Below are 20,672 nucleotides of genomic sequence, written 5' to 3'. Positions count from 1 at the left end.
ATTGTAATCATTGTTTTATTAGGGTAGGTTAGTAATGTGTGTAAGAAGTGTGTCATATTTGAGTTCAAATTATAGGATTTATTATGCTCTATAATGTTCAGTGCATGAAACATTGAAATTCGGTATCAGGGAGATATTAGGAAACTTTATAAAGTTACTAATAAAACAGGATTATGTACCATCACATGATGCAATCAATGGACAATAGACAGGGCGTGTCTAAGCTCCGTAGCAACGTCTCATTGGAGAATCACATCGGAGGATGGAGCTAACTTTCTCCTTTAAAACTATGCTGTCCAAACAGCTAGATGGCCCGAGCTGATACTTTTACCATGGCTGAATTTTACATCTAAGAGCCGCAGCTGCTTTTCCAACGGTCGCTGCTGATTTTCCACCCAACAGCCGTCACATCCAGAACTCTGAAACACTCCGTTGAACTTCGTGATCAAAGTCTCCAAAGAAGAGAGTCGCTTAAGCCAGACTCTCAGGACAGCGCGTTTCACCAGCCGGCAACTTCCTTCAAAGCTTCCACGCAACCCAACGAAGAGCTTCCCAGAGAGAGACGTCACCTCAAAGACAGCCAATCCAAGCCGGGATTCCGCTGCACATGAGTCACGGAACAACCTGATTACCTCAGCTGTCAGAGTGAACGCAGGAACAAGCAAAACTTCTCTCTCTCTTGCTGGAAACTGGTGAAAGTCCTTTAAACAGAAAGAATCAAGCCAAAGCTCTGCCTTTGTGATTTTTCTGAGGTTGCGATTTTAGTTAGTACTGAAGTTAGGACTTTCTTCATAACTCATATCAACTCCGCGAATGTGTGTGTGCGTGTGTATTTATGTGTGTGTGTTCAGCCTTAGTTTCTTGTAATCATTAGAAATAGTCAATAAAGCCTTGTTTGATGTTAACGTATACAAGTTTATTGTGCTGTGTTTCAAATTACTGCCTTAAACTTAAAAGATTTGGCTACCATGCTTATAATAACCATAATAAAATATTCTTACTGTTGGCCACAGGATAATATTTTATCCAGAATTGCTGGATGAATAATTGATGAAGTGTTAAATATTAATTCTGAATCATTTACAGTTTATTCAATTCTTATTCCCTGTAACTTAATTACCCCTTTTTTATAATTAATTGAGCTAAGTGCTTCCTTACAAAACAAATACTGACACAATTGATAAGCATTTTTAATTAGCAGATCACTAAAATATTGAGAAATAGCAGATTTCAAAGTTGCTAAAACACATTTCTTGAAACCATCACTTATTTTCTCAAAACATTAAAAACAAATCCAAATCTTCCAACTAATTTCACAAAACCTCTGACTCTTATGGCAAAATCAAACAATTGCTTCAAAACCATTTCACCTGTTGTCAAAATCAAACAAAGCTTTCAGATCGTACACACATTAGGCAATATATAAACACTACAGATCATTAGACACTACCAAAGCCACTGGAAGGCAAGCCTGCAACCTTTAGCCAAAAAAGCATAACAGCTAATGCTAATGCTCCGCCTGAGACAATCTGATTAAACAGCTTTTGTGGGGAAATAGCTAATCGTTTAATTAATCGACAGCCTGTTTGCTAATCTTCAGCATGTTTTACACTAAACAATACTCTTGTTGGAAACTATATGTAGATTTTAGCTTGATAAAATGTATTTTTTAAGAGAAGGCAGGCTAGGAAATGTTGTGACTGATGTCACTGCCATTACCTGATGGGCTGAGAGGTGCCTAACCTTCGTTTAGAAGTCACACTTGCCTTCTTTACGGTCAAAAGTGACGAAACCTTGAAAAGTAACTTTTTTTTTTTCAGGAAAACCAATGTAATATATTTTTGTTCAATAACATTTTTTGATTATTATATAAACTTTTGAGGGTATTTTATGATACTATGCAATATTTATACAATTTTTATTAGCTATTTTTATATTTATTTTAATTGTGTTTATTGCTACTCCATACTTTATTTTGCTTAAAAGTCCAGTTATGAACAACAAGAACAAAGAAATTTCAAGTTTTTCAACTTCGAATCTCTTGTCGTCAATTTCTGGCCTCCTAGAAAGCATGCACACTGAGGCATAGTTTCCTTTGCTGTTGCTCTTGTGATAAACCTGTGAATACTAAAGAAGAACATGGGGTCTGTGTGAACTGATTATTTTATTAGCTATTTTTCCCCATTGGAAATAAAGCAGTTTTTTTTTCCCTAATATATTTGTTAATTATTTTTCAATTAAAGCAGTATTCCATGTTAAAATAGAGACAAGGCATTTAAAATCCTTTTTTTTTTTTTTTTTTTTTTTTTTTTAAGGTAGATTAGTGCCATTTGGTGAGAGTAAAAAAAGAAAAAATTATGCAATGCCATGTTGTAACCACTAGATTCCTATAGAGCTCTATTTAAAGTGGCTTATTAATTCTCTAATGGTTTTTGGACACAAACACTTATTTTTATTAAGTTTTAGATTTGGATTTATACTTAGACATTCCCAAAGACTACTTTTTGTCAAGGTTTAGATTTTTTTTTTTTTTTTTTGAAATGTTGATTTGAAGTGTCGGTTTTACATAAATTTGACTACAGTCAAACCTGAACACAGATGAGGGCATTTTGTTACACATAACATCAAAATTCAATAAAAAAATAACAAAAATGAACAGGTGTGTTTTATAACAGCTTTATAAATCTGGGTCTGATCTGATTTCAACCTCTTATTTAAGTTTTGGCTCAGTTTTACCCAGGGACGTCCACAGACATTTTGGGGGACAGGGTGTCAAGTGGAAAAAAGGGCACTTCTCATAATTATTTATTTAAAAAAATAATAAACCCTTAAATATATTAAGACAACTCTGACTTCCTTACCAATTTACAGTATTTTAATTCCCTCACACTCACGCAATTGTTTTATTCTTGATTTCTACAAAATAATCAGTTCACACAGACCCCATGTTCTTCTTTAGTATTCACAGGTTTATCACAAGAGCAACAGCAAAGGAAACTATGCCTCAGTGTGCATGCTTTCTAGGAGGCCAGAAATTGACGACAAGAGATTCGAAGTTGAAAAACTTGAAATTTCTTTGTTCTTGTTGTTCATAACTGGACTTTTAAGCAAAATAAAGTATGGAGTAGCAATAAACACAATTAATCCGGACAAAATATAACCATTTAGCCATTAAAAACACAAAAAAACAAAATCAAGGAAAAAAATGTCAGACAGGCAAATCTCGTGGTCTCGCGAATCCAGCCGCTTCGCTTCTGGTGTGAGTTGACACCGCGTAGAGGATGGAACAAAACCTTGCCGGAGCCGTAACTTGCCGCAGACACGTGCAGTGTAAACAAGGCTTCACTGTCACATTCGCCCAGAGGATCAGTAAAGGCACGTGCGCGTCCGCAGATCCGACATGGGTCTGCTCAGGATCTGCTGATTGACAATAGAATTTACTGTGGCGCCCGGATGCTGGGTTGTATCAATTTGCGGACCTGCCGCGGAGGTAAGGTTTTAATCAGAGCCGGCCCGTTATATAGTCAGTATAGGCAAATGCTAAGGGCGCAATCTCGCTAGGGGGGCGCCAAAGAGGCCGGATGCGTGGACAGGGGCGGATCTACCGGGGTGGCCAAAATTATCACAGAATAAAATATGTTAGCAGTGTTTCAAATACTGCTTTTCAGGAGCGGCGCTTCAATATGATGACCTAAAAAAATTGCGTAACGCAAAGTAATGGAAAGAAAACACGTCTTTAACCCTAAATCAGGCAACGTGACCCATGAGTCACATAGTTTTTATTGTCTTTTTTGGGGCATAAGAACAATTTTTTATTAAATCCTTTTATCATTTATCAATGCCTGGTCTGTCTCAAGTATGCTGGTCACATGATTTGCTTCAAGTTTTCAGTGATCTATTAGTCAGCCTGATCTAAATCCAACATGGCTGCCAGTGGTGGAGAACATTCAGATTTTGAGGTAAGTAATTATATATTAAACTTACTTTTCTGTTGGAAAAAAAATTATATTACTGCTAACATTAATTCTGAACATTGTCTTAGGGTGCTGAAGAAAAAAATGTAGTCATATGTTGTTTATGTTGATATTTAGCACGTTTTGAAATGTATGTGACTCCTGAGTCACGTTGCCTGTTTAGGGTATAAAAAAGGGATTAACCCTAATTTTAAATATCTTTGTATTCTGAGGTAATTTTTTTTTTTTTTTACAAATTATAAAAGTTACAGGTTAAACTGAGATTAGTATGTCTAGGTGACTATATCCTAGTATTTTTAACTGGATATTGTCTTTCAGGGCTTCACACCTAGCTCATTTTATGGTAGAAGGAATGAGAGTAGAGAAAAGAGGATGCAAGTTATAGAGCAGATACCAGAAAACTCTTCAGATTCTGAGACGTGTTAAAGATGATGAAGTTTTTGTCAACCTGCAAGGAGAGTTAGACACAGAGAATGAGAGTGAGAGTTCTGCTGAGGAGGTTGAAGATGTGACAGCTCAGCAATGTAAAAGAACCAAGAACTTTAGGTACTTCTTTCACTCATGTCAGGAATGCGTTTTGCTGAATTATAGCAGGCGAGAGGCCTCTGTGTGAAACAAATATAGTTCATATTTGAGGGGACATTGAGGCAGTATACAAAATAAATACATTTTTGATTAATTTATCAAATTGTTAGTGAATTATCTAAAAGATTTGTTTATTTCTTTTTTGCAGCTGGAGGAAGAAAAGGTTTGAGCACCAGTCAGCAGCCAATGAAAATACATTCAGAATGCCTGATCAGCTTTTATCTCCTTGCAGCTACTTCACAAGGTTTTTTGACGAAGAGCTTTTCCAACTTATTGCTGAGCAAACTAATCTGTACTCTTGCCAGTTACGTGGAACTAGCATTAACACCAATCCAGATGAAGTGAGGTCATTTATTGGAATGAAACTCATCATGGGTATTGTGAAGATGCCATCAGTGGATGATTACTGGTCTGAGGATACACGTTACCAAAAAATTGCCAATGTGATGTCCGTAAAGAGGTTCCAATGTCTCTCTAGAATGATACATTTTCAGGACAATGCCATGTCAGACCCAGATCAGGATCGGCTTTTCAAAGTCAGACCAGTCCTAGAACATATGAGAAAAAAAATTCTGAAAATTGAAAGTGAGAATCAGTTCTCAATTGATGAAATGATGGTGCCTTACAAGGGCATCAAGGCTGGTTCTCTGCGGCAGTATCTGCCTAGCAAACCTCATCATTGGGGGTTCAAGATATTTGTACGTGCAGGTGTTTCTGGCATGGTCTATGATTTCCTGGTATACACTGGTAAAAGCTCATTTGGCGCTGAACAAGGACCTGCCAAAGAGCTTGGACTTGGAGCTAGTGTTGTTGTTGAACTCTGCAAGACCATCAACAACCCAATGGAGTGTGTTGTCTACTTTGACAATTTTTTTACCACACTACCTTATTGTGCACCTAAATGAGTCACTTGGCCTGTGCAGTTTGGGCACCATTCGTAAGAACAGGCTGAAGGGATGCCACCTGGAAGATGACCACAAACTCAAGAGACAAGGAAGAGGCAGCTTTGATTACAGAGTGGATAATGAGGTAAGAGTGGCAATTGTAAAATGGTTTGACAACAAAGCGGTCACACTAGCCAGCTCTTGTGCAGCTGTGAGTCCAGTGAAAGAAGTGAGGCGGTTCTCTAAAGAACAGAAGAAACAAGTTGGGGTCACGTGTCCAAACATTGTCACACAATACAATGTCCACATGGGAGGAGTAGACCTGGCTGACATGATGGTGGCCTTGTACCGTACACCTGCAAAATCCCATCGGTGGTACATGAGTTTGTTTTGGCAGATGGCTGATATAGCCTTAAACAATGCATGGCTTCTTTATCGCAGAGATGCAAAGAGTCTGGGTGAGGTAAAGCACAAGAAGCTGAAGACATTCAGGCTGGAAGTTGCAGATGGACTCATTCATGCTGGAAAAAAGAAGGCAAGGCCCTCAAAGCCAAGAGAGGATGATGTTCCCACCAAATACATCCAGCGGCCAGTAACACCAAGACCTGTGGATGACATCCGGTACGACAAAGTAGACCACTTCCCGGTGTTCTCTGATAGGGGCAGATGCAAGTTATGCTCAAATGGAAAGTCAACCATTGCATGCCAGAAATGTGGAGTTCGTCTGTGCATTGTCACAGGAAAAAACTCAGGGAATTGTTTTCAAAACTTCCATGAGAAATAAAATGGAAGGCCGTCAAAGAAAAAGAGGATAATACTCTCACCAAATGAATCCAAAGACCAGCAATATCAGAATGGCAGATGACATTCAGTAACCGTTTACTGATTTTTTTTTTTTTATTCAAAACAATTTTTTTAATATTTGTTTGTGTTTATTTCTGAGAATATCTGTTTTTTTGTACCATTGGAAAACGTTAGTGACAATGTTTGACTAAGAACTGCTCATGCTTTGTTAAAAAGGCAAGAAAAATTGACATTTATTGTTTCTTGTAACAGTCATGGAAAATTAGTCATAATTACATCAATTTTTTGCTGCAAATAAAAAAAGAAACCATATTAAAAAAACTGTTGCTCCCCTTTTTGAGAATATACGTAACATTACAATAAATTTAAATGGTTGTAATTTAAGAATGTTTTGGAATATAGACATAAGTTTGGTCTTGTTTTTTTAAAAAAAAGAAAAAGTAACTTCAAAAAATGATTACATTTACTGTAAATCAATTGTACTCTAAATATTTTATATAAAATATATATTTTACAAAATAATTTTTACTCTAAAATTACTATCAAATCAAAGTCATATGTCTAACCAATTTGTGTTCTAAATTTTAATTTGATATCACAAAATGTAACTTCCCATGAGATTTTTAGGCGTTGTACCAAAAATAGACACTGGGTGTTTTTTTATGCATTCTCCTGTATCAAATTTATACATTTCAGTCTCAATATCAAAAAACAGTTGGCAGATGGGACCGTGAGACTCAGAACTTTCCGATGATATGTGTTTTGTCAAGATTAGAAAAGTTTTTTTTATAAAGTAGTTCAAATAAATTGTGTAATACAAAACCTGACACCACCCACTAGGTGAGGAGCTTGCTAAAAGAAATTAAAGTACCATTTTTATGGTAAAGCAAGGTCCGATTTCAAAATGGTTTTCACAGGCTGAATCTTGAATCTTGTCTGAAGCTTTTGAATGATATATAATTTGTCAACATTACATCAGGTAAAATATAGGATATAATTGTTTTAAGCATGCAGTGGCAAGTAGGCCAGTAACAGTTAACAGATTAATGACTTGGTCCTTTTTTATACCCTAATCAGGCAACGTGACCTGGGAGTCACAACTCATAAAATCCCAAATATATCAAATATTTCAAAAATTCTTTTGGATATGTTTTACTTAAGCTCAGATGATATACAAAATGACATGAAAATATTTTTTGCTTATCATTTTCCACTCTTGCCTGTTTGCATGATGGTTGCACGCAACACGCTCAGTGTGCTTCATTAACACTCTGAGGTCTGAGGGTATCGCCGGCGATACCACCGCATTTTTTTTTTCTTACCTGTGTGAAAGTGACTCAAAATACTCCGTCAATGTTGCACATACAATTAAGAGTTATACACCATTTTAATCTGTGGAATATCTTCTTTTATTTGTGCACACTCAGAGTAAAAACAAAATGTTGTGCTTTTTGTAAAATAAAGAAAACTAACATGATGCATGATCTCTCGTCTCCCTCTGAAGGAAGTCCAATCTGATAGTTCTCAGAAAATGAACTGTAACTTAGTGAATACTAATCACAAAAAAATTAGACTTATGTCTAAAAAAACGTTGAAATGTCAGGTTTTAAATCGTGTAAGTCAAATCGAAAACAATCATTCTGTGTTTATGTAATCTGTATGAAAATAGAGCCATGTCAGAAATCCGTGATTCAGCTCATTATCCGCTAATGCGGCCACGCCCATGGAGGGAGCGCTATTCAGACGCAAATTCTGAGTCAATACATGCATTCATCGTCTCAATCGTGTATTTATTGTCTTGAAAAGTGTTTTGAATAGCCATAGTTAGCGATCTCTGGCCTCTGTTAGTTCAGTTATTTCCTGGATTGCCTATTCTTCTTTAGCATTGGCATTTGTGGACTAAAAGTGCACAGAGCGCCCTCCGGCTGCAAGTATGAATTGTAAACACAGTATCCAGCGTTCATAGTGATAACAATAAATATTGAATAAATATTACTCCTCTGTATAGAAAATTGACATAAACATGAGAATCCATCAATATTTCTCCAAATGTGCATGCTTTTAAGCTAAAAGCCTATATGAAATGCCATAGAGGTAACATAATTGTTCAGACACTTTGCATCACAGAAATACATTATATTTTAAAGAATATAATAGAATACCATTATTTTAAATTGTAATAATATTTCACAGTATTGCTGTTTTTTCTGTATGTTTGATTTACACCATGATGAGATTTGAATCATGATCACAGAGGGTTTTTTCACAGCCTACCTGACTGAAAGGCCTCATTAATATGCAAGTCATTTCAGGTCATTATTATGTGATTCTTTTGTCTTCTCAGGTGAGAATCACCCATTATACGTGAGGATTCACGCCTCCACGCATACTGTGTTTCTTGACCAAATATGTTTTAGAAAATTTTAATCTCTCTATTGTTTTATATGAACAAGCAGGCAGCATAATTTTTACTTCATTTTGAAGCAAAAACTCTAGTCTACAACCTCAAATACCCAGAAGTCTTGTGAACAAAGATTTAATATATATATTTTGGCTTTATTTCAGTGACTTAAGTTTTTTGTTTTTTCAATAACCACGCATAAACGTTATTCCTTCAAAAACACAAACATGTACATACATGTTCCTCACATATTATTGTAGCCTAGTTTGTGCTGAATACAGTGTAATGACAGTTTTTCCATTAATATGTTTATGAACAACTGAAAAAAGCACAAATGTCAGGGCATGTCAAAACTTCTCCAGGGTCCCAAAAATCCTCAGACCCCTGAGGGTTAACATATGAACCGGTTCTTTATGAGTCAAAAACACAGCGCAGCCAAGTTCACTAACGATTTTTTCCCATATTTGTACGTGAATCGGAAAATTACTGCTTCCCGGCTAACACAGAAGTCATGAGAAATGTAATCTCATCCGAATATGTCTGAGATTTTTTGGCGAGCTGATTCAGCGACCGCCCGCTCCACTTTCATCATGGATAAAGGTATTTTTGCCATCCGACGAACCAATAACATGAAATCAATACAGAGATCCCGATCACAGAAACTAATAGCAGAGTTGGGGTAAGAATCTAAACGTATTTTAGTTTTTCTTGATTGATAACACATGATAAGTGATTCAGTTGGCCCTGTTTCCCAAACCATTCATTCAGTTATCAAAACAAAGAGAGAGCTGAATGAATAATTTACAGGGGTTTTAAACTTACACAGTACCAGTAGGCTACTTTAGATGAGGGAAATTTTACGTTGTACACCCTCAATGTTGTGATTGTCAACTTTCTTTGTAGCCATTTGTTATATGTATAGGCCTACTGTATTTTTTTGCAGCTCTGAGAAATGACTGCCTAGGGAAATAGTCTTGTGTCAGAAGACCAATACACTGCTATAGTACTGTATATACTGTAATGAAATTTAGCCAAAGAGGATGCTGAATTTACTTTTACTGCAATTGACAGTATACTGTATTGTGGTGCATACCAAGTTCATACTTATTTTTCTCATGCTTTTCATCTACTGCAAGATCAATTTAAAATAGTAAAATGAAAAAGAGGTATTTTTGTTACAGTGTTATATGATCTCACTAGTGTTCACTGGGCAGTGCAGTAGTCTGTGTATTTGTTATGTTTTGTGTGTCATCTGATGCCAAAGTTTGATTTTGTCAGACAAGAATAAGTTTTTGACTAGAACATTTTATTTTGACCTGGACATTTGAGGTTTGTGCAAGTTGGTGTATAGTTTTGATATTGTGTTTAGTTGTGAGAAAATGTTGAATTGTTTCATGAATTGTGCATTAGCAATCAAGAAAAACAATAGAGACTGAAAAGTTTGAAGGACAAATTTATGTTGGCTTGTCATAAAGCCAATTTAAAGTCTTGTTTAAAAAATGTAAAAACTTTGTTCAGTTAGGCCAGAATATAGATGTTCTGGGTGATTGCTAAAGTGTTGCTAGGTGGTTCCTAGGGGATTCTGGGTGGTTGCTAGGCTCTTGCTATGCAGTTGCTGATGTGTTGCTAGAGCATGTGGTTGATAGGGTGTTCTGGGCGAACGCACACAGACATTCCCACCTCTGTTAATAACAGAAACTCAAAAATAGTTTTGTTGCTCTTTAACTTGCACTAAAATGTGATTTATACCATTGAAGTAGCCTGTGTAATATTAATAAAACTGCTCATCTCCTTTAGTGATACAAGCTCAGACTCATTTAGAAGTTTTTCATATAGTGTATTTACTTGGTGCCATGATGGATATTGAAATTTTGTTATTTAGTAATTTTAAACAGTATATAGATACTTTCTGGTAATGCAATGTTTGTGAACACAATTGTGTATGTAAGGCTATAAATCTCCAAAAACTAAGCATGGGTACTTGCTTTGGTGTTGCCACCCCTCATAGACCTCATGCCACCCCTTTGCCACCCTATAAATATTTTTCTAGATTCGCCCCTTTGGATAAATCGCAATATAAGGGGGCACCAAAAAAAATCTTGCCTAGGGCGCCAAAGAGGCTAGGGCCGGCACTGGTTTTAATCGCGGATGCAGCGCGGAGCATGTCATTTTTGACCGAAAAGAAGATAAGTGTGACTATTTTTTTTTGACCCTTTAATATGTCCGAATCATGTCCTTTATTCATTTTTTGTGTGTGTGTGTGTGTGTTCATATTGCTAATGCGACAAAAGTCATCAAGTGTCATCTCATTCTGATGAAGCTATGATTTTTAACATTTCAAAATATAAAATTTTTCAGTCAAAAATGACCGAAGAGGGCCGTTAGCTGCTTTCTCCAATGGTAAGAGATGCAGACCCTGTTATCTCCCAATAATATACAATCTCTGAAAATGGAAAACAGCATCAAGAGCATGTAGTTACAGAAGAAAAGTATATTGTAACACAGTAAACTAATTTTGCAATTACAAAAAACGTAATATTAAAATTATAAAATTACAAATAAGTAAGGTGAATATATAGTATATTGTATGTAGGCTACTGTAAGTACAGTATTATATTGAATATTATATAGTATTGGATGTCTGTATATTCAGAACTTGCATACAGTAAAAATACATCAGTCTAAATGCAAAAGCCTAAAAGGTTGAAGAAAACTCTAAATAAAAAGCATGTTAAAGTTAAAAACGTAAAACCAAAGTTAGTGAGAGATTCATTCTGCTTCAGCATCACATCTTCATGTTGGGTGTGGCCTAGAGTGACCACCTGACTATTGATCTGTTGCAGGACAGTAGATGTGATTTTGCAATGTAAATATGGATTTACATTTGTTGGCAAACTTGGCATATGCCCAAATAATGTTCCACTTCTGGCAACATTAAATCCTGGAGAGAAGACAATTCTAGATTCACAGTTTGAGCACATGTAATATCTGAGCGAGAGCATGTGCCTGTGAGCTGAGAGATTCCTGCTCGCGCATTTGATGTGCTTGTGTTATGATAATGCGCTCTCAACATTTTTCATTATAATAACGCCAGAGAACCCGCATTATTTAATGTTGTGATATATAATGTATGTTGTTATTACCTGTAAGGTGACCTTGGGTGTTTTGAAAGGCAATTGCAATTGCAATTGCTTAGATTTCATTAAAAATATTTTCAAATATGTAAAGATGAACGAAAGTCTTATGGGTTGAGTTTGACAGGGCCGTGTTATCCTAATGGGCAACATGGGCTGCAGCCCAGGGCCCCGAACCCTGGGGGCCCCCGAGACAATCCTCTTTTGCATTTTAAAAACGCATTGTTGTCACACCTGAAACAAGAGTCACAGGAGCAGCGGATACACAGTGGCATAGCGTCTGGGTATGCACGTGCTTATGGGCCTGGGTGGATTGGTGGCCTGCTATTACGGGCTTAACAACAAGGTATACTTCGGGCGTTCGCATCGCGTAATTTTTGTCATCAGGAGGGTTCGCGGACGTCCGCACTCCCTGTCCGTGTGCAGCCCAATTTTTGTGATGGCAAGGACCATGTGTGTACTGTACAACAGTCCATGCGAAAGTGAATTGAGTGCTTGAAAACAAAAGTTCACTAGATAGTGAGCAGTGCAAACGCTGAACGCATCTTTCCGCAGCCAAATACTTTTAAAGGCTCGCACGTGCGTCTGTGCGTGAGAAAGAAGCCGTGTGCATATGTTCATAAAAATGAAGTATAATAGAAATAATGTTGTCAATAACTTGCTAAAGCCTATCTATGTTAAATGTTACTACTAAAATCATTACGAAGCTGAATAAATGGACAAAGAAAGGGTCCATTACCATGTCTTAACGATGATCTATTGCATTTGACCGTCATTTTTAAAGTGGGTTTCTGAAACTTATGCATGCAGTAATGTAAGTAGTACAGAATTTTAAATGAGTCATATTGGCTTTCTGAAAAAAATGGCTACGTCTGCACATTTTAAGATACTGCACAAGACGTGAATAAATGTAACTTGTACACTCGTTGCGGTGGATACTTTTTATTCAACGAAATAAAATGCACATAAAACGTGATGGAAACATATTTAGAGAAGAAACCAATAGTAAATTTATTAGGAATAAAACGTGCATTAAAAAAGTCTGTGACAGAATAATAAATCAACTAGAATAATCTTTGGACTAGTGGTGGGCATAGATTAATTTTTTTTAATCTAGATTAATCTAGATTAATTTTGGAATTAATCTAGATTAATCTAGATTAAAATGGCTCATTTGAATTCTGCCGAAGACATTCAGAATATGTGAGATACCCAAATTGTCCCTGCGTCCCAATGTCCATACTATCCATCCTAAATAGTATGTGAGATTAAAATAAGTATGTCCCAAAGCATAGTATGTTGATAAGAGTATGCCAAAAGTCCCCAGATGGTCTACTATTTCCGGTAGATTTTCGAAGTGTGGATCCGTGCACACTATAAAGGCTAATATTGCCCACAACCCATTGCGCGTTGTACGAGGATTCAGTTCAGAACTACAAACACGAGTAAAAAGTGTTAAAAACTACAAAACATGGCGAATATGCGCTATCGACGCTGAGAGGTTTGAGTGACTAATAATCAGTTCAAACTGATAGAAAATATTTATTTAATGTTATATGTGTTATTTTTCATCTGCAAATACCAATGTGGACTTTTATAAAGATCTGATTGGCCATTAACTTTTAAATGCATCATTATGCATTAATATGAGGAGAGTTCTCCACATGAAAGACTCGCGACTGCAGATCAACGTGCTGCATTTCTCTCTGATACGGTAGGAAATTAGCTAAATGAAATGTGGAGGATGTAAGATGATTGACAGGGCAGTTTACGGTGACTGGATGCGGCAGAGAGCAAAGACGCAATTGTATGACGTGATAGTATGTCCCAAAGCTTGTCTACTCTCTTGCTACACACTCAAAAGTAAGTACTTTTTGTTCACAAAAAGAGTACATACTTTTAGGGCGTAGTATAAGTAGGCGAATTGGGACGCAGCAAAGACTAAAAGTAATCCGCCATTTTGTCCGAAAAAGCAGATAGGAGTTAGAAGATTAACCTCGGTGGAGTTAAACTTTTGTATATTATATTTTGTATATTGACATCTTTCCGCGTTTGAAACAACATTGATTCTCATGTTCATTCATGTTTATTTGATGCTATAAATGGACTCGTAGTAAGAGATGATCGGTTTACGAGCCTCTTGAGCTGAGGCATTACAGCAATCTGTCACGACCACGGTCACGACACATTAAAGAAAACAGGTTTTATTGTTTGAATTTCTTAAAAAACTACACAGTTCCCTTTCATGGGAACATCGACGCTGCGTAGTCGCTTTGGGAACGCCTCTGCGTGATTACGTCTTGAAGCACTCGTGAAATCAAACCAATAGTGTAGCGGGATGTCAGAGCGGGTGACGTCACGGACCAGGAAACTATAAAGCACCCCTGAGAACAAAGAACGCCAGCTTCTGTGTCTTCAGCAAGCGCTCTGTGTATTGTGTGTCTTATTTGGTGTTGTCTGTCATTATTCACAGCAAACAAAATATCTCTTCGTCCGAGGACAAGAGTATTTTAGTCACCAAGCATATATATTAGTTCCATACATATATATTGCAAAGACACGATTATGGCGGAAAAAGACAAGCAACAGTTCACTAGATGTGCTCCTCCCTGCCCTCGTTTCATCACGGGCGGGGATACACACGATATGTGCGTTGCTTGTATGGGAGTGGAGCATGCACAGGCAGCTCTCGAGGGAGCTGTCTGTGTGCATTGTGAGAAGTTAAAGCTCCGTGTACTCCGATCACGCTGCGCGTTCTTTGATAAAAAGGAGGACGCCGCGGCGAGTGTTCCCCAGGGCACGGGTCCCGCTGCTGCCGAGGCATAGCGTAGACTTCGTTCCTGGGGTTCACAAATGGATCTGGTGGAGGGGTTAGAGACGGGTTCTGCCCTATCTCGACCCTCACCTGCCAGGTCTGCTGCCTCTTCTCTGGCCGCGGAAGCACGCGTAGCGGTTTCTTCCCCCAGAGTGGAGGCACCGGAGCTTCGCTTATCTGTCTCCGAGGAGATGGATATAGCGTGCGCCGGCGCTGTAGATGAGGCTCCGCCACCCGCATCTCCAGCATATGAGGAGCTTTTTGAGGTGCTGACTCGGGCAGTGGCTAAATTAAACATTGAATGGCCAGAAGAAAGACCTGAAGCGCGAGTTAAAAGCAAACTAGATGAGCGCTTTCTCCCTGCCCGAGCACAACCTCAGCCCCGGGGATTGCCGTTCTTTCCGGATCTCCACACCGAGGTGTCGAGATCGTGGCAGAGTCCGGCGCATTTCCGTGTTCATAACCCAACGACATCTCTGTATAGTAACATCATGGGAGGGAAAGAATACGGTTATACGGCGATGCCTCAGGTCGAAGAGACACTCGCGAGCTATCTCTCGCCTGAGTCAGCATCGTCATTAAAATCCCCGACTTTGCCCACCAGACCCCTGCGTACAACATCAGCGTTGGTGGGCAGGGCTTACACCTCAGCGGGTCAGGCGGCTTCATGCCTCCATACTATGTCGATCCTCCAGGCATACCAAGCTGACCTGCTGGGGGAAATAGATCAGAGTGGCGAGGCGTCTTTTGAATGCATTCAAGAATTGAGAAAGGCGACTGACTTAGCTCTCCGGGACACCAAGGAGACGGCAAAAGCAATCGGCCGGTCTATGGCAGCCCTGGTGGCCACGGAGAGGCATTTATGGCTGAACTTGTCAGATATCAAAGAACGCGATAAGGCAGTCCTTCTTGATGCACCAGTGTCTGTTCAGGGCCTCTTCGGCGACTCCGTAACATCGGTCGTCGAGAGGTTCCAGGAGGCAAAACGTCAGTCTGCAGCCTTGCAGAAGTTCTTCCCTCGCCGCTCTGCTGAGGCTGCTGAGCTCCTCATCTGCGCATAGAGCGCAGCAAAAACAAAGTGTTGCCACCCGTGCTCCCCCGAAAAGATCTTGGGGACCGGGTAAGACAGCACAAGTGAAGCCTTCCCGGGGTAAAACAGATCTGCGGGCTGTTATTATTGCCAGGAAGGCTGCGAAAAAGTCCTGACACATGGGGTCCAGGACTTCCGAGGGCAGCCCCCACCGGAGTGGGTCCAGAAAAATTAAAATCCATAAAGTTGACCCATCTTCGGTGCCCTCAGGGGCCGTTCTGTCAACCCAGCCACCTCGTGTGTCTCGGGGCACGGCAGCCCCCTCCGATCCTCTGAGGAGGGTCGGCCAGCACCTGATTCGACTGTTCCCTGCCGGCGCGCCGCTTCAGGGCGTCGAGCCAAGTGCTCAAAAAATACCAGAGACCAGTCTCGAGAGACTGGTCCCCTTAGTAGAATATTTAGAAGAATGGAAAAGTCTTCCCAATATTTCTCAATGGGTGCTGCAAATGATAGAAAGGGGGTACAAAATACAATTCGGGTTTCGCCCGCCCCAGTTCAACGGGGTCCTCGCTACAGTAGTGGACCCCCAGCAGTCTCTGGTTATGGAACAAGAAGTGATGACACTTTTGCAAAAGTGGGCTATAGAGAGGGTTCCTCCCGCCAGCATACAGTCAGGGTTTACAGCCGATACTTCATAGTTCCGAAGAAGGATGGAGGGTTGCGTCCTATTCTAGATTTACGCATGTTAAATCGTTCAGTGCAAAGGCTCAAGTTCAAGATGCTAACACTCAAACAGATCACTACACAGATCAGGTCCGAGGACTGGTTTGTGACAATAGATCTGAAAGACGCGTACTTCCATGTATCAATCCATCCTTCACATTGGAAGTTCCTCAGGTTTGCTTTCGGGGGCGAAGCTTACCAATACAAGGTTCTTCCGTTTGGCCTATCCCTTTCACCCCGCACCTTCACGAAGTGCGTGGATGCAGCGCTGGCTCCTCTGAGACTCCAGGGCATCTGCGTGCTGAATTATATCGACGATTGGTTGATTCTAGCTCAATCAGAGCAACAGGCAGTTCAACATCGAGATGTAGTTCTGTCCCACATGAAGAAGTTAGGGTTGAGACTCAATGCCAAGAAAAGTGTGCTTTTACTGGCTCAGACTACCAATTACCTAGGGGTAGTTTGGGATTCCACTTCGATGCAGGCACATTTGTCCCCTGCTCGGGTGAATTCCATTCTCTCAACCGTGAAAGGGGTGAAATTAGGCCAGTCACTCACTGTGAAGAAAATTCAGAGAATGTTGGGTCTGATGGCAGCGGCGTCCACCGTGATACCTTTTGGCCTGCTGCACATGAGACCCCTACAGTGGTGGCTCAGAACCAGGGGTTTTCTCCGAGGGGAAACCCTTTTCGCACAATCAAGGTCACGCGGCGATGCCTTCGTGCTCTGGCGGTGTGGAAGAAGCCCTGGTTTCTATCCCAAGGTCTTGTGCTAGGAGCTCCTTGTCGTCGCAAAATGCTAACGACGGATGCTTCTCTCACAGGGTGGGGAGCGATCATGAGTGGTCGCTCAGCTCAGGGTCTTTGGGAGGACCATCATCGATCTCGGCATATAAATCAGCTGGAGATGATGGCGGTATTTCGAGCACTCAAATACTTCCTCCCAGACCTGAGGGGCCATCACGTGTTAGTTCAGTCAGACAACATGTCGGTGGTCTCTTATTTCAACCATCAGGGGGGTCTGAGGTCTCGCCAATTGTGCAAGTTAGCTCATCAGATCCTCCTGTGGTCCCAGGGCAAGCTTCTCTCGCTGAGAGCAGCTTATATCCCGGGACGTCAAAATGTGGGAGCAGACATCCTGTCGAGGCAGGGGCCGAGGCCCGGGGAATGGAGGCTCCACCCCGAAGTGGTGGAACTGATTTGGAAAAAGTTCGGTCGTGCACAAGTCGACCTATTTGCCTCGAAAGAGACGTCTCATTGCCCGTTGTGGTTTTCTCTGACCCATCCAGCCCCTCTGGGGTTGGATGCTATGGTACAGACGTGGCCGAGGCTGCGTCTGTATGCATATCCCCCGATCGCTCTGCTCCCCGGAGTTCTGGAGAGGGTTCGCCGGGACGGGGTCCGTCTAATATTGGTAGCCCCGTTCTGGCCGGCCCGAGTATGGTTCACGGATCTAGTATCCCTCTTAGAAGACTCCCCCATGGAGATTCCTGTCAGACAAGACCTCTTGTCTCAGTTGGGCGGCGCAATAGTTCACCCGCACCCAGAAATATGGAAACTGTGGGCCTGGCCCCTGAGGGGGCAGAGCTCGTAGAATCTGGTCTCTCAACTGAGGTTGTAGAGACCATTCTCCACTCCAGAGCTCCAACCACGAGAAAACTGTACGCGTATAAGTGGAAATTGTTTGCTACTTGGTGTAGCCACTCTCAGGTGGATCCGGTCCACTCTTCTATCAGTCAAGTACTGCAATTTCTCCAAGAGAAGTTCTCGGAGGGTTTAACTCCTTCTACATTGAAGGTTTATATTGCCGCTATTTCCGCTTATCACGCAAAAAATAGAAGGTCTTTCTGTTGGTAGAAACCCTTTAGTTGTACGTTTTCTCCGTGGCACTCAGAGGCTGAGGCCTGTTGTACGCACAAAAATGCCTTCCTGGGACTTAGCCATTGTGTTGGAAGGGTTAGCTGCGGCTCCCTTTGAACCTCTAGAGGAAGCATCTGAGAAGATCCTTACTCTCAAAACCTTATTTCTTCTGGCCATAACATCCCTCAAAAGAATCGGGGACTTACAAGCACTATCGGTTGCTCCTTCATGTTTAGACTTTGCACCTGGTATGGTCAAAGCCTTTCTACATCCTAGACCTGGATATGTTCCTAAGGTCCCTACTAATGTACCAGGGCCTATTGTGCTGCTGGCCTTCTGTCCTCCACCTTTTACAAATCCAGATCAGGAGAAACTGAATCTGCTCTGCCCGTTGAGGGCTTTAGACGCGTATGTCCACAGAGCTGCCCTGTGGCGAAAGACTGAACAACTGTTTGTGTGTTACGGTTCTCCTAATAAGGGAAGTCCTGCGTCTAAGCAGAGAATGAGTAAGTGGGTGGTCGAGGCCATCTCTCTTGCTTACAAATCGGCCGGACAGCCCCCTCCTTTAGCTGTCCGGGCGCATTCTACCAGGGGCATGGCTGCCTCAAAGGCTTTGATGTCGGGGGTTCCCCTCCAAGACATATGTGATGCTGCTGGGTGGTCTTCTCAGCTTACTTTTGTTAGGTTTTATAACCTTGATGTGGGCTCCACTCCAGGGTCCTCAGTCCTGTCGTCCTGAAATAAAAACACTACAGGCATTTGGTCTTATGGCCTAGTTGGAATAGCGTTCCCAAAGCGACTACGCAGCGTCGATGTTCCCATGAAAGGGAACGTCTCGGGTTATGTCTGTAACCCTGGTTCCCTGAATAAGGGAACGAGACACTGCGTAGCTTAGCCATACTCCCTGCACGCCTGTGAGCGTCTGCTTCATCCATATCAGAAGCTGGCGTTCTTTGTTCTCAGGGGTGCTTTATAGTTTCCTGGTCCGTGACGTCACCCGCTCTGACGTCCCGCTACACTATTGGTTTGATTTCACGAGTGCTTCAAGACGTAATCACGCAGAGGCGTTCCCAAAGCGACTACGCAGCGTCTCGTTCCCTTATTCAGGGAACCAGGGTTACAGACATAACCCGAGACGTTTTAAAGCTGGGACTTTGTTAAATATCATAAGTAACCTGCTCTGTCTTGTCTGTCGACGTGTTGTCAGTGTCCTCTTTGCTCCGTGATGCATTAATCACTGTGTGTGGCGTGACAGCACCACGGCTTGTCGGACAAAGCAACAGTAAGGGGGGGCGGGTCTTTGCGAAGGGTCAGTTCGGCTAGGTATACATCCGCGATAAAAAATATAGGAGAAAGTCATCATAGCTTGCGTAGTATAGACCCAGCTCCCAACCCAACTTTGAGAATAGATTAACGGCGATATTTTTTTATCACCCAATAAGAGTCTCACATTAACGCAGCACGTTAACGCCGATAACGGCCCACCACTACTTTGGACATATCGCATCTGAAATGAATGCTTTCCGTTCGTTAGCCCAGGGCCCCGCGAAGGCTTAACGTGGCACTAGGGTTTGGAACAACATGACTGTGAGTAAATGACAAAATTTTCATTTTTGGGTGAACTAAACATTCAACACTGTTGCTTAAAACTGTCCTGACCAACTCTCACCCACCACCCCTAGTAATAACTGTTTAAGCATTTGCAGGAAAGGGAAGATAATAGGGATGCACCGATATATCGGCCACCGATATTTATCTGCCGATTTTTGCTCAATTTACAACCATCAGCATATCGGCTGGAGCAGGAAAAAGGCCAATATAACAAACCGATGGTTTATTAATTAACTGCGTGAAGGCACTGAGCTTTATATTGACTGTTGTGTAATTCTAGTGCTGCTGTCTGTGCTTTAAAGTTAATCAAATAACAAAAGATCACACACTATTCTTGACTAAATAACTTCTGTAACTTTCATAAGTGTAGGACCTCTTCAGAATGGTGACCAAACCTTTACTGATGTTTTATAAAGTTTATTGCGTCCGTTTTCACTCCAATAAAATGACCACAAAAGCTAAACATTACAGAGCACAAGAAGTGCGTATTAAACTCTCTCTCTCTCCATTGCATTATCATCAACATACAGCGAATTACTCAAAACACTTATTACAACTAACAGTTAACAAATACATACAGATCTTATACCTTTTTGGGGAATGCTTAATAAACTGAAAAACTTTAAATCTGCGAAATATCTCTGAAGAACTGCGTGCTCTCCTCAGACCCAGGACTAGAACACGCGTCAAAATAAGAGTCCCGCCTTAATAAATGAGATCTCATACATATTTAAACTTACAAAAAATATTAAAAATGTATGCAAAAACAAATTAGAAGATTAATCACAATAAAGTCTGTTACAATAAAGAAGGAATAATATGTATATAATTTATACAGTGAAGAATATGCAG

General features: G+C 40.7%; 2 protein-coding genes across 2 annotated transcripts in view; one reads left to right on the top strand and one right to left on the bottom strand.

Moving 5' to 3' along the window:
• Positions 1-800, bottom strand: part of LOC125269404 (ribonuclease inhibitor-like) — a 28,602-nt gene extending 27,802 nt beyond the window's left edge. Inside the window, exons 1-2 of the mRNA XM_048192356.1 lie at positions 773-800; positions 332-601 (exon numbers count right to left, since the gene is read on the bottom strand). Of these exons, the coding sequence (XP_048048313.1) occupies positions 332-601; positions 773-800 (298 nt within the window). The remainder of the gene's footprint in view (positions 1-331; positions 602-772) is intronic.
• Positions 801-3,923: 3,123 nt separating this feature from the next.
• LOC125269403 (piggyBac transposable element-derived protein 3-like) lies at positions 3,924-6,227 on the top strand. The gene is made up of 4 exons (XM_048192355.1): positions 3,924-3,959; positions 4,384-4,520; positions 4,708-5,406; positions 5,483-6,227. Exons 1-4 carry the CDS (start codon positions 3,924-3,926, stop codon positions 6,225-6,227), a joined length of 1,617 nt encoding a protein of 538 aa, XP_048048312.1.
• The last annotated feature ends 14,445 nt before the right edge of the window (positions 6,228-20,672 follow it).

The sequence above is a fragment of the Megalobrama amblycephala genome, linkage group LG5 (genome assembly GCF_018812025.1).
Source record: "Megalobrama amblycephala isolate DHTTF-2021 linkage group LG5, ASM1881202v1, whole genome shotgun sequence".
NCBI lineage: Eukaryota > Metazoa > Chordata > Actinopteri > Cypriniformes > Xenocyprididae > Megalobrama > Megalobrama amblycephala.
This window is presented reverse-complemented; position numbering and strand designations above follow the sequence as displayed.

Excerpts from the sequence above, each read along its gene's own strand:
- LOC125269403 (XM_048192355.1), top strand. The coding sequence starts at position 3,924 with ATGGCTGCCAGTGGTGGAGAACATTCAGATTTTGAG. Across the intron at positions 3,960-4,383 it reads GAGAACATTCAGATTTTGAG|ATTCTGAGACGTGTTAAAGA; the intron begins GTAAGTAATTAT and ends AAAACTCTTCAG. Across the intron at positions 4,521-4,707 it reads AAAAGAACCAAGAACTTTAG|CTGGAGGAAGAAAAGGTTTG; the intron begins GTACTTCTTTCA and ends TCTTTTTTGCAG.